The sequence below is a fragment of the Cibotium barometz genome, chromosome 58 (genome assembly GCF_041138505.1).
Source record: "Cibotium barometz isolate CiBa-2024 chromosome 58, ASM4113850v1, whole genome shotgun sequence".
Lineage (NCBI taxonomy): Eukaryota > Viridiplantae > Streptophyta > Polypodiopsida > Cyatheales > Cibotiaceae > Cibotium > Cibotium barometz.
In genome coordinates this window covers 2,662,590-2,677,579 of record NC_141103.1, presented here as the reverse complement: position 1 = coordinate 2,677,579, position 14,990 = coordinate 2,662,590, and the positions used below count along the sequence as shown (strand labels likewise).

The window sequence follows — 14,990 nt, the reverse complement described above, 5'->3', positions numbered from 1 at the left end:
TTTGTAGTGGTGGCTAGTCCATTACATGACTTGACAAAGAAAGCCGTGGGATTTTAGTGGACCAAAGCTGAAAAAGAATCCCTTGAAGCATTGGAATTTTATGCTAGCAAAGGACCAATGTTGATTATTCTAGATTTGTCAAAGCCCTTTATGGTTGAATGTGATGCCTCAAGAGATTGCATTGGAGCAGTTTTGAACCAAGAGGGCCATGTTGTGGCCTATGAAAGTCGAAGACTTCAAGGAGCCGAAAAGACCACACCCACGTATGAGAAAGAGTTGATGGCTATCAATCATGCATTATCTTATGGGTGTTGAGTTTGTATAAAGACGGATCACCAAAGTCTTAGATATTTCATGTCTCAACCTAAGATATTCGAAAAGCAGATAAGATGGGCAAGTTATTTGGCCCAATTTCATTTCCAAATCATGCATAGTCATGGAAAAGACAAGGTAGCAGATGCATTATCTTGGAGACCCATGAGCCATGCAGTGTCTATGGGTTATCATATGGATTTCACTTTGATAAAAGATCTTTATGCTACCGATGAGGATTTCAAAGATATTTGAAACAGATTGCAGAATGGAGATTTGGTGACCTTCTGTGTCATCGAGAAGGGTTTCCTTATGATGCAAACCCGTTTATGTGTGACAAAGGATTTGAGGCCAAAAGTGATGGAAGAATGGCATGCTCTACATGGGGCATAGAGGCATCTTCACTACAACTCTTTTGGGACAGAGTAGGGTTAGGGTTCCACACAGAATCAACAGTAGCAAGTACACAGTGGATGGTGATTGATGCTCACACAATGGATTGCATTGGAATGTGTGGAGCTAGAGAGTCAACTCCATGATATCAAAATACAATAAAAGTGGTGGTGTCCTTTCACACCAGATATCCAAGGGAAAAAGCCCGAAGGGAGAAAAGTACACTTGGTTAGCCCATGTTCACATGTGGCACTACTCATAGTATATATGCTAATGAATCTCCCCTGTAGTGGCAATGTGAACCTGTACAAGGTCGACAACAGATCACTCGCTGTAGGAGAGTAAGCCCAAAGCTTTGCAGAAAGCTTCAAACTTCTCTCGAGGCAATGCCTTCCTGAACAGATCTGCAACAGTGTCCTGTGTAGAGTAGTAAGATAATGAGATCTCCCTTGCATGTATCCTCTCCCTGACATAATGATAATGAATCTTTATGTGCTTAGTATGTGCATGAAACACTGGGTTTCGTGCCACGGCTATAGCACTCTGACTGTCAGTGAGTATGGTGGTAGGTGTCTGCTGACACTCATGAAGATCAACCATCAATCTCCTCAGCCATACACAATCTACTGTGGCTATAAAGGCTGCCATGTACTCAGCCTCACAAGTAGATTTGGCAACATTGGGTTGCTTTTTGCTTCACCATGATATGCATGAATGCCCCAAAAAGAAACAATTCCCACTAGTGGATTGTTGTGTATCGTAGTCACCAACCCAATCGGAATCACTGTAAGCATGTAACTGCAAGGTGACCCCCATGGGATATACCAAAGCAAGATCCAGGGAGCCTTGAAGATAGCGGAAGATCCGCTTCACTGCTTGCCAATGCTTTGTACTTGGGCTATACATAAATTTGCTACACTGGGAAACCCCAAACTGAATATCTAGGTGTGTGTGCATAAGTATATGAGGCAGCCCACTGCTTGGCTGTAAACACTCAGATCAAAAGGCTCTCCAACATCATACATGCTCAATCTGAGCCCTGGCTTCATCAGAGTAGAGATAGGCTTACAATCTTGAAACCCAAATTTGTGCAATAGCTTTTGGTTGTTGTACATAAATCCCAACATCTTTTTGCACAAATTGTATGCCTAAATAATAATGTAACAATCCTAAATCTGTCATCTTAAATGAAGTTTGCAATTCAGCGTTGAATGCTAAAATTTTTCCATATCATTCCCAATTAGCGACATGTCATCCACATAAAGAATGAGCATAATCAAAGTGCCATGATCCTCTCTCACATAGAGGGTGCTCTCTCTTGGACTATTGCGAAAACCCTGCCTGGTCAAATAAATATGTATCTTCTCATACCAAGCTCGGGGAGCTTGCTTGAGACCATAAAGTGCTTTTTGAAGCTTGCATACTTTGTTTTCATGACCATGCATCACAAAACCAATGGGCTGATTTACATAAACTTCTTCCTGCAAATCCCCATTGAGAAAAACTGATTTTATGTCCAACTGATGCACTTTCCATCCATAATGGGAAGCCAATGCAACAACACATCTAACTGTGGCCATACGAGAAGTAGATGCGGAAGTCTTATCATAATCAATGCCCTTTTTCTGGGCATATCCTTTGGCCACTAGCTTGGCCTTGTACTTATGAAAGCAACATCTGCATGTTCTCTTGCAATACATGAACCAACCCGTGTCCTGCTACCAAGTGGAGCTGAAAGTTTGCTCTCCTGTAAGGTACAGAGCAGCCAACGAGGCACAACTCTAGCCTCTTCTGTTGTTGTCCGCTCTTGCTCCATTGCTTCCTCTACATTTTGAGGTGTAATGAGCTCATTTATGGACTGATTTTGAGCACCCAAATGCTGTCCATTAAGCAAAGTTGATGGCTGATCTGTTGTACCGTAATTCCCAACGAGCGAAGTCCTTCAAACGCGTTAGGTGGGCCTGTACGTTGTCCCAAGCTTTCTTTCCGTCGTTTTGAACCTTTTCCAATAGTTAAAAAGATAAGTGATGTCTCCATGAAGTTGAAGTTGCCTAATATTTGGACAATGCATGATGTTTTCCATGTTTCTTGGCCAAAACCATATGTTGGACCACAAGTGTTTGATGTTTCAGATGAACAGCAACCAGACGTGGTAGACGAAGCAGAAGTCATCGAGCCTAAGGAGATCCTTCTTCATCGTTGGAAGCATGGTTCCGGTCGACGGATATGTCAGTTCTATATGAAGTTCCGAGATCGAGGTACCCACGAAGCCGTTTGGCTAGACGAGGAGTTCTTTCAACAGTACATCCCCAGTTATTGGCGGACTACTTGGAAGCCATGCACATGCCGCCAAGCTAAGCCAAGCTAAGTAAGAGGGAATGTCACATGCACTCTGCACTGCAGAGTGCATGGTGACAAGATGGCTCATCATCATCAGTGCAACATTGTACATTATTAGTACCATTTAGGATGATAATTGTCGTACATCGTGACCCCATTGTAATCCTGAGTCAGGGATAAGTCGGGCACGAGCTACGTAGGTCATTCCTCAGCCTTAGACGGTCAGTCAATCAGTCCAAGTCCCTTAACCCACTTGAAGAGATGCATTCATGCATGTAGAGTCAATTGAAGCCTTAGGGTTTGCATCAGCTCATGGTTGCATTTTGCATATCATTCATCCCATAGGCACACAAGACAACATAGACCATGGCAAAAACATCAGAATATTAATCAGTATTTTTCCCATAATTTATAGCATTTAATTGGCATTTTTACCTTATTTATCCATTTATCCAAGACATGATGCAGTCGGCCAGCTCTGTAGCCAGCCGACCAGCATCAAAAGCCCATATAAATAGTTGAGCATATCATCATTCATTCATTCACATCATATTCAGCCAACAAGACCTCAACGCTTGGAGCCTTCAGCTCAAGGAGCATAAGCGATTGGAGCATTCAGCATATCAGCCGTCAGCGTTTCATCCATCAGCATATAGGAGCATCAACGCTTGAGCATTCAGCCTTCATTCATCAAAACGCAACATCTACAGCATTCAACCCTACATATCATTTTCAGCATACATACAGTTTTCAGCATCCTTATCTACATCGTTTTGCTACAACCACTTTGGTGAAGGTAAAACTCAGCATTCATGCATAGCCTAGAACAGTCCCAATCAGCCCCTACCTCAGCCTCAGATTTGCAGCATTCCCTCATTCCATTGGGAAGAGAGCATAGGCTCGAGATTGGACATCATTGGTGCTTCTACAACCGTGTACAGTTCAGCCCAATTCTTGGTCCTCAAAGATCTTGCCTTCAGCTTATCGTCAATCCACAGTTAGTCTCTTCAAAGTAATAAAGCAAATAATATTCCGGTAACGGGATAGGGGACCCTTCAGTGGGTAATTCGAGACCCCATAAGGTGTACAGTTTCTCTTCTACTGGCACATAAGAGAAAGATATACTACTACTTTGTGGACTTCCGCAAAACCTTCAATACCGTACCACGTGCCGGGATTATGCACAAATTGCATGACATTAGGATATGCAGTGGGGGATATATGCTTTGTATGAGTCTGTGAGAGGTAGAGTCCACTATCCGATATGGTGACCAGTACGATAGGGGTGAAGCAGGGATGCCCGCTATCGCCCACCCTCTTTGGACTGTACATTGATGTGGTCTCCGATTATGTAGACAGATTGGGAGGCCCAAGCGCATGCCTAGCAGGGGTGTTGATACCCAACTTGTTATATGCTGATGATATTGTTCTAATCTCAGACTCTCCGGAGGGATTATAGAGACACCTGGATGCATTACACGCTTTCTGTGCGGATAGAGATCTGACAGTGAACCTTCGGAAAACCAAGGTTATGGTGTTTAACACCACACAGGCATGGGTGACGAGATTAGAGCCTCATTTCACTTTCTGAGGGGAGCCGGTTGAGTACGTTAGGTCATATGTCTACTTGGGAGTTACTTTCACAAGACCGCATTTCTCCCTGAAGGAGGCAGCAACAGCTAGATTAGCTCGAGGGCATGTAGCCTTGGGGGCACTTGAGAGGCAATGTGCACACATACAGTTTCAGGAGCCACGCACCAAATTGTGGCTATTTGATACGCTTGTCACACCGACCCTCCTGTATGGAGCTCCAATTTGGGGGCCCAACATAGATCATAGATCTCTCAGAGGGACGGATGAGGGATGGAGGCAAATGGAGAGACCACTGATTATGATGATTGCTCGCATGATTCGGAGCAAATCATTACTACCACATGAGATTGTTCGGGCTGAGCTAGGTGCCGCACCAATAGTGACCAAGGCCCTATTCCAGGCAGTTACCTTTTTACAGCGGCTATGGGAGCTCCCTCAATAGAGGTACTCCCGATTGGCATTGACCTCATCCATACAGTTGGCAGAGGATGGAGATACTCATTACTGGTACACTCAGATGAGATCATGGTTTGACCTACATGGTTTGCGGATAGAGGCACTACCACCCTTTCAGTACAGTCTGGATTGATCTCACCCACACAGAGCAAAACTGCGTGATTAGGATGGATATCATCAGAGTAGACACAGATAGGACATGGACTAGTCCCCTTGAGCCCTTAGGCACGAAAATGGCTCATTACAAGAGCCATTTTCTACACCTTTCACCAGATGATTTTATCACCCGCCTAGCGTACAAGGATGTACACCTATCACATGGAATACGTTGTGCCATTGGACAGATCTGGACCTCATCACACCAGCTGCAAATTGAGACAGGGCGATATGTGCATCATATCTTGGATGACTGCATTTGTCAGCTATGCTACCAGGAGGCAGAGACAGAGGAGCACTACATTTGCCGATGTACAGTCTATTATGAGATCCGAGGGAGATATCACTGCTTCTTCCGAGAGGGTTTTGGGAGTTATGCAGGGTCATGGAGTTTGAGGATAAAAGATGCCTGGGATTGTTCCTACTTGAGCTGAGGAGACACAGAGAGACCCTCTTGGCAGATAGGAGACCGAGCCTTGATGTACCTAGACAGAGGACCCTGACAGATTTATTCTGCACCAGCACCAGCAACCCAACCCACGGGCCATCAGGGAACCGACCACGCTCCCAGGGAGTCACCACTGATAGAGTAGTCATCTTATGTCGTGCTCGTCGGCCACACCCACCAGGATCCCAACCACGGCATCCTCACCATCGCCAAATCAGAGCCATTATTGCTCAGCATCGGAGGCGCCTACCTCGCTTGTACGACCTCTCCATTCTAGACAACCCCATGGCGGAGATATTTGATCTAAGGAGAGGGCAACACTTCAACTGATCAGCATACATGGATCTACCTGATATACATTTTCCAGTATTTTCTACTCAGTATCATCTCGGAGTCTTACAATTATGTTCTTATAACTGTAAGATAATCAGTTTATTGTACTTTTTAGTCTCATTTAGTTGTTCTCTTTGATGAGACACCAACTTGAGATGTACTCTCAGTTTTGGTCTCATAGGCCATTATGGCCTCTTAGAGACGTTAATATATCATTTCATTTCATTTCTCTCTCAATCTTTTAAAGTTTGAAGTCATAAAAGTGGATTGCTAAACTCGCGAAACTCAAGATACAGAAGACAGTGTGAGAATTTGTGTGATAGGATCCTTAATTACGAATACTTCCGTTGCATGTTACATCTAATGATGCATCATAACTCCAAGTAAGAAAAGTCCACTCATCCTGCACAAGATTTACTGATGCATCATCTTTTGATGCAAGTGATAAAGAAGAATCTACAACCATGCCGCTTTTCTTTTCCTTCTCCTTTGCAAGCCGCATTCAAATAGTGACCCGACTTTTTTTGCAGTAGTGACATTTGCCCTTTTTCTTGGGCTTGTCTGCATCATTTTTAGCCTTGTGTGAAGGCTATCCCAAATCAACCTTTGGCTGAAAATTGCTTTTGGCTTTTCCCTTGCCCTTGCCTTGGGCAACAAAACCCCATCACTCTGCCATGCATGACAGAAGATTCATTCTTCCGATTACGCTCCTCCTGTAGTAGTAACAAGCCAACCAACTCTTCAAACAAGATTTGTTCCGGGTTTCCCCGCATAGATAGAGTGAGCGATGTATGGCAGTGATGATAGTGTCATGGAAACCAGCTCCTTTTCAAAAATGACCTCATCAATATTGAGCAACTGCTCCCAAAGATTATGGATCTTTGTAAGATGATCAAACATACTACCACCATCATTTATGTCCAAGTTCTCAACCATACTATGCAACCCTGGCCTCATTCTTCACCTGATACATGGTTTCAAGTACATCCCAAGCTCGCCATGAGGTCTACAAGACCGGATATGTGGTATGATTGCTTGCTTTACTAACAAAGCAATTATCTCTTGGACACATGGTTGAATCTATCACAGCACGCCCCGCTGGGCTTATAGTGGTATCAGAGCAAGGATTTCTCTTTAAAAAATCTTTCTTGGGGTGATAGAACCATGTCAAGAGCAGAGGGAGAGCAAGGGCCTAATGCAGGGAACAACTATGAGGCCAATACATGACTTCAAGATGGGAACTAAGGCCAACAATCTATTTCTCATGAAATAGCGGCCATGACATTAGCGGAGTACCTAGATTATCAACAGTTTAGATAGTTTAGACAATTTCTCCAGCACGAAGAATTCCTAGCTTGGAGAGCCAAGAAGGAACAAGACCATAAAAGGGCTCGAATGTTTGAAGATTTCATCAAGGATCAAGACACCGAAGCCGAAGGAGTAGAAGCTGCCAAAGCTTATTTTCGGGCCAAAGGAATCACTATTGTAGAAGGATCTAGAGCTACTTGTTCCGCTTCTCAAGGAGGAAACAGGGAGGCTATCCCTAGGTCCGCTCTCTCGAATGCAGTTTCATCGGGCCAAGTAAGGGAAAAGAAGGCAAAGGAGTCTTCTACAACCGGCAGAGTGGACTTCAAGCCGAGAGAGAAGAGTGTCCAGTTCGATGCCTTTTATGGAAAGCGGGACACCCAAAAATCCTTATCCTTCATCAAAGAGTTTGATACCGCTTTCGGAGGCGAGGACTTCTCTAAAAAGTCCAAGCTTTGTATGGTTCGTATGCATTTGAAGGATGCCGCCTTGAATTGGTGGCTAAAGGTGGTACAAGACGAGACCGTGCCAAAGTCGTGGACCGATTTCAAGACCATGTTCAACAAGAAATTCCTACCAGCAAACTTTGAAGCGGATGTGCAGAAGAGTAGGATGAGGGAAAGCAAAAAAGTCAATGAGAATGTGGCAACTTACCTTAATAACTTTTCAGCCGTTTCATTAAAGTTTACTTCTTATACTCCCATTCCATCACTAATGGAAATGCGTAAGTTTGTGAATGGATTGCAACCTAAGCTTATGCAAGCAGTATACATGGCGGGACCAAAAACCTTGGAGGAAGCACACGACAAAGCTCTACAAGCCGAGGCCTTGCATATGCCTTGGATGGTAGGCAAAACGAAGAATGACAATCAAGATCCATCCCAAAAGAAAAGGTTCAAAGTAGGATCTCAATCAAAGAATGAACCACAAGAGAAGAAGGACAGGAGTGGAGATAAACCTCCATTTTTCCGAAAGAAGCTATCCCGCAAGAAACTTGAAGAATATGTCAAGGAAGGAAAGTGTTTCCAATGTGGGAAGAAGGGACACATGGCTGTAAAATGTCCTGACAAGCCAACCCAAGAAACCAAGCCTCCCCAAACCAATGCATTGCCAAAGGAACTTCAACACCAAGATGATACATTACCAGAGAGAAGGCAACTTTTCAAGGCATGGGGCAAATGGCCCCCCTATCTCGTGAACATTCCAAGAGACGATCCGCATACCTAAGGATGGGAGGAGTGAGACCTGCTCAAGACACCCTCTTCGCGGGGGGTCTTTGGGGTCAGTTTGGAGTGGCAATAATCACAATCTGACTAGGGCCGAATGCAGGCCAAGTGATCCCTGATCCTGACCTCCATAAAGCTCTACTCCGCTTCGACCTTGGGGCATGCGATACGCCTGCTCTACAATATCATCTTCAAGCTCGAGGCATCAATGTCTCCATCCTAACATCGAAAGCAAGAGCCTACTAGCTCAGGGCCCAAGAGTGGGTGACGATGTCGACTAGACCGCTATCTCCCACGTGCGGAGGTAGGGACACCGCCTGAGAGTGGATGGTGGCGGAGGAGGCAGAATTGCAATCCCACTCCTTGCGGGGAGCAACACTCAGGGGGAAAGAGAGGACCACCACTCTACTGCCTCGAGTGTGGTGGAAGACCAAGCAAACGCAGAGGGGCACCGCAATCTTTGAGAACTCTATGGCCATCAGCCATAACAGGAAGGCGGTGCCCAGTGACTTGTGGGGAAGGAGAGCCATCGGGAAGGCTACAATAGTCATCTCCACATGATCTATGAACTGATGTATCACTCGCCTAGCTAGGCTAGGCTGCTAACTCTGGAGGGGGCGGGGGCAGGGGCGGCAAGGAGGGCGCCACGAATGGATAGGGAAGGCCTGGGGGGGGTGGGGGGTGAGGGGGTGTTATGTACCTAGTACTAATCTTTAGGATTAGTGATCTAATCTAGCAAGGTTAGGGAATCCTTGGGATTAGAGGGAGCAAGCCGATACATGCAGCTAAGGTTCATGGACAATAATAACCCAAGTCTCACTTGGTTTTAGTACCAAAGATGTTACATGACGGAGACATGCTATGCAGATGTGTGATATACACAGCATTGATGGTATGACCTATACTTGATTGCCAAATACCTCTAGCTCACATATGTACTCTAGCCCAAGATCATAGCAAATGTTGGATGGCATTTGTTTTGGAGTTCTTGCATGCTGTAATGGTAGCAGGTTTTCCTTGGGAAGAATTTTGGATACACCTTTGTTTCATCTCAGATTTCGAGATGAGAGAGGCTATCACTTATTGCATCTAAGATGGGGTTCTTGGATAGAACTTGATTATCCGATGAATTTATCTTCTGGATGAGGCTTGACTTTCTTTTAGTGCACAAATACAAAGGTGGAGGTGGGTATTATGGTTGGTTCTGTCACATGTGAAAGCTCTGGGAGTCTTTTTTCAGCCTAAACACCATCCTGGAACAACCTGATGCAAAACGAAAGCAAGAGAGATGGAGAGAAGAGAGAGAGAGATAGCTGAGTTTCGGTATATTCTATAGTACAAAAAGGTGTACAAGTCTTGCAAGCTATGTAGGCTGCCATCAAAAAGGTAGCAACACCTAATCTAGTGTCTAATCTATGACTCAGCCCCTTGGAGGACTGAAAGAATCTAATGAGCTGAGCGATTGCCTTAAATAGACCTTGGGAACATGGGTGGATTGGCCGACCTGCTGTCGGCCACGTCCTTGGACCCATAAATCCATCTTGCTGCAGCCGACAGGAACAAAGCCCTTCAATGGTGGCCAAAAGCCTTCTTGGTCCTTCCACCACACCTTTCCATGCCAATAAAGCTATAGACCTCTTATATCTGGTTCTAATCTGATCTTTATGTGTTGTCCTTCAAGGATCAGCCCCTGGGATTAGCATGTACATGTGCATGGACATGATAGGTTCCTTGGGAGAGTTTAGCAACTTCGTATGGGATTTATGGTTTCTTCTAAGAAACGGTACTATGCCGGGTAAAGGTATCATTCCTTGAGACTATCCTCTTGAGTTTTGAACTCGGGTTCGTAGGGTTTACATGTAGTAGCATAATCAGGATCTAGCCAGCCTTATGCAGATATGATTTGGACTAGTGAGTTGCTACAGACACAGTTTTACTTGAGGCAGGATTGATGTGGATGAGTGTCCAACACTTACGACAGCCTCATGATCTCTGTTTGGTGCAAGATTGTCATAGACGAGTGTTCTATATTTATGGTAACCCCAGAACTATGAGAGAAAGTAAGAGGGCATAAGAGGGTATATCATAAAGGGAAAATTGATGTGGTGGGCTAACCTGAAAACTAGGCATTGCATCTAGGTCAAGCCTACAGAACTATGTACCCCTTCAGTCTATTCCCCCACATGGACAAGATACAGATGGAGAGCCTTGAAGACATGAAGGAGAGGCATTGGCAAGAATCCGAGAGGCAAGAGGAGTTTGAGCAAAAACAATAGGTGTTTGAGCGAAAACAAGAGGAGCTTTAAGAGGGGTACTCTGAGATGGATGATGAGATCGTAGCCCAGTACAAATGGATACAAGAGGATTGAGAACCCCGGGAATGTGAGGAACAACAGGAGGAAAGAACACAAAGTAAGGCTCTAGGATGAGCAAAGGAGAGCCTAGATCGTCAGGACGGTGACAGAGAGCATGATGAAGGAAGTATACGCATGGGTAAGAACCAAAGTGGAGTCGCCTAGGGTTGAGAAGCAACCCAAGAGCAAGAGCATTGATCCAAGTGAGGGAGAGCCAAGGCAGGAGCAGCTCTTCGGTGATGCTATCACAGATGAGGAGATTCCAACATATGTTACAATGCCCAGGTTGCCAACGCTCGAACCCAAACTCGAACCAGAGAGCCATCAGGTAGATCTCTCCAAATCCCGAGAGGAGGAGGAGGAGGTCAGCCTATCAGTTTCCGATGAGCTTCAGACGAGTCTCTCCAAGTCCGATACGGCAAACCAACATCATTGTGTATATGTCATCTGAAAAAAGTTCATGGCCTTTTCAACTTGATTGTTGAAATAGGTCTTTAGCAGTCAAATTCATATGTGAGTAACTCATCAATTCTTTAATGCATCATATTTAATCAGTTGTATCGGCATACACAGCTAAAGACCAAGAACCTGACTTTCATTGGATCTTGAGTTGTGACCTTTTCTTACCTTGTTTTTTACTTTGACATCACAATACAGGTTAATGGGCACAGTATCCAGCTTACTTTTAATATATTTTTATAAAGGAAATTACTTTAAATACAGAATTCATTGAAGTACTGAAGACATGGTCCACAAGAGGAGACATGACCATTGTAATCCATACCTTAATTTCTCTAGAGGCGAACAACCAAGATTCACGTTACATATTGGACAGGAGTCACTCTCACCATCACCTAGTTGTTGATATATGCAAGATCTGCAAACTGCAGTAACGAGACAATGCCCACCCATCAGCTAAGGATACAATAACTTCAACACTAGTAAGTTAGGACATTGATTTACAGAATGCATGCAAACTCCAAAGAATCTAATCATGATGCCAATTAAGAAAAACCCTATGAATCTGTACAAGAGAAGCCAAAGCAGACTCCCAACATGCAAGCAATCATTTCTTTTATGTGTAGCTGTAGTCATCATGAGCCAATTTATTTAAACATTCAAGCTAGTTAAGAAATAGAAACAACCACGCTCCCAACCATAACTACTTATACAAACACCATAACATGCGGTAGCTTCCAGACGAGGATTATACTTTTGATAAATACTTTCAGCCCCTGATTCTTGATGATAGCACAATGTAATGATAATGAGAGAGAGAGAGAGAGAGAGAGAGATACACAAGATTGGGTCCCAAATACCCTCTGAAGGGCCCCCACCAAGGATGGTGTATGTGCTTTATTGAATGTGTAGAAAATGACTCACTTGGGCTCGAAAAACCCCGACTGAAGTGAGATGACCTTGGCTGTGCGGCGTTATCTCTGCACTTCACCTACTTCAACCATCTTGCAAGGAGCAATCCCTTGGCTGTCCTGGCCTGGAGAGACTAGCACTTGTAGAAGAATAAGATAACAATGCCTTAGGCTGCCTAATGTTTATATAGGACTCACAATTGCTGGTCGGTTTGCTCCAATAGCTGTTGACCTGTTTCTGCTGCTCCACGACTTGATTAAACAGCAATAAAACAGGCACCTTTTCACACGTGTGGCTCATGGGCTTGCCGACAGGCCCAGCCCTCCTATGGGCTGGTTGCTTGGGCATGGGGGCCTCCATGGCCCCTAGGGTAGCCCCTAAGGGCTGCCCACCTTGTAGGCAAGGCCTTGAAGCCTTATGGGGTGGCTCATAAAGCTGCCCCTTTGCCTAGATGCCCTCATACATGAAACAATACTCTAACTCCTAGATCCGGTGTACCAGGCAAAGCCCAATACACCTCTACATCATTCTATAGGGTGACCCTAAGTTTCGGACATGGACTACTTCCATGTGCGGGACATGCACACCTGACCATGACCATGTACAGGACTTGTATACCTGACCATGAACTCTCCCTCGTCTTGGACTGTGGACAAGGGGCCAATTAGCACTCTAGGTCCTACACTCGCTGTACAGATATGGCCACGTGCCATCCCAGTGCGGGATGCACTTCACATCCCCTTCCGCTAACTTGACGGAAGCTGCATAGCCAGATAATCTTTAAATAAGTTCTTGTTAAGTCAAACTGCTTCATGTGTCCGTCAATCCCGAAACTTCACAAGAAATCAAGGCTCTTTGCCACCAATGCAGTCCATGAAGTGGTGCAAAAGTATCTGTTCTGGAACCATCACTTCGGCTTCATCAATGATATCAGGTTCAGGTTCATCTTGGACATCTGAGGGAGGAGGTCCGGCATAGTGCTTCAACCAAGCAACCTGAAACACATCATGCATGGTCCAATTGTCAAGTAACTTCAGCTTCATGGGCACCGCGTTGATCTTCTTCAAAATGGGAAAAGGATTTTGGGCATCACTTGCCCACCTATTTCAATCTTTGTTTCATAATCCTGAGATAAACCCAATCTCCTTCCAAGAATTTCACATCCCTTTTGTCCTTCTTGGCCTGCCGAGAATAGACCTCCTGCGCATTGGCCAACCTGTCTTTAACAAACTCCGAAATCTCCCGGTAAGTCTCTGTCACGAGGTTAGCGTCGCGCACTTAAGACGATGTCATGGTCAGTAATGATTGGAACAGTCTTCCAAACGCTGCTTTATATGGAATCCTGCCAATAGTTGAAGAAAAAGAGTCATTCAAAACAGCTTGAACCAAAGGCAAAAATTGTTCCCACTTACACTGTTGATCATGGACATAACACTTCAACACGTCGAACACCAATTGATTGTAAATCTTTGTCTGGGCGTCCGTCTATGGGTGGAATGCACTTGAAAAATTCAACTTAGTCTCAAAATTATCAAACAATAAAGCTAGTAAACTTTGGCATCGCGATCTGATACAACGGTCCTAGGTATGCCACCTATTGGGTACCAATGCCGGATAAACAGTTTTGCAACATCTTCGATAATCACATTAGCCTTGCATGGAATAAGCATAACGAATTTGCTAAAACGATCAACAACCGTCAAAACATTGTGTGTTACGCTTATACTAACCGGGAGGCAGATTTATCACAAAATCCATGGAAATATCTTGAAAAGGGCCATCAAGAATGGGCAATGGTTGTAGCAAACCTGCTTTTTTCCCATGCAACACTTTCACCTTTTAGAAAATAGAACGCTATTACACATATGTGAACACGTCCCACCTCATTCTCGGCCACTAAAATTGCCTCTCGATTTTCTCCAACGTTGAGTTCATGCCCCTATGGCCACCATTACTGGCATCATGGAGAATTGTTGCTGCCCGAAACTGCTTCAAGACACACAGTCAACGTTTGTAGAAAGGCCAACCATCCTGTATAAAGAAATGGCATGATCCTCTGGCGTCTAATGCCTGTTCTCGCTAAGTCCGAATTCATCACAATCCGCATACTTGTGCTTTATTTTGTCTAGTCAGGCATCAGCAAGCTCCATCCGTGTGGATCGGATACAGGACACTGTTCCTTTCCTGCTTAACGCATCGCCCATTGGGTTGGCCTTGTCTGGAAGATACTCAATCATGCCACCAAATTGCTAGAAAATTTGGCTCCAACGGTGTTGTCGGTCACTCCATTATTGCACACTTGGCATCGTCTGAAGCCAACGCAAAGCCTGATGATCCATGAGAAACTTAAAGTCGCCGCATAAAGAAAATATTTCCAATGCTTTAGGACTTGGATGGTAGCTACGAGTTCCCAATCATAGACTGAGCAATTCTTTTCTACAGGAATAAGTTTATGAGACATGTAAGCTACTGGATGACCATTATGCTATAACACAACTCCAATGGCGATGTTGCTTGCATCGGTGATTACCTGGGATGGATCATCCCATGAGACAAGTGCTAAACAAGGGGCCTCAAATAAAACAACCTTGAGGTCCTTCAAAGCCTGCGATCCACGGGGGGTCATGCAAATGCGCTACCTCCTAGTTCTAGGTGCCCTTTTGCTTATCTTTGAACTCTCGGACCAATCGTGGTGGGGTTCTC

At 44.6% G+C, this 14,990-nt stretch overlaps 1 protein-coding gene across 2 annotated transcripts in view; it reads right to left on the bottom strand.

Moving 5' to 3' along the window:
* LOC147605796 (E3 ubiquitin protein ligase DRIP2-like) overlaps window positions 1-14,990 on the bottom strand; it is a 43,415-nt gene that overhangs the window by 8,969 nt on the left and 19,456 nt on the right. For both annotated transcript variants that reach the window (XR_015265015.1, XM_086792389.1), the window contains exon 3: window positions 11,701-11,800. Coding sequence is in view for 1 of the 2 variants with exons in the window: in XM_086792389.1 (XP_086648515.1) it covers window positions 11,701-11,800 (100 nt within the window). In the remaining variant the exon portion in view is untranslated. The remainder of the gene's footprint in view (window positions 1-11,700; window positions 11,801-14,990) is intronic.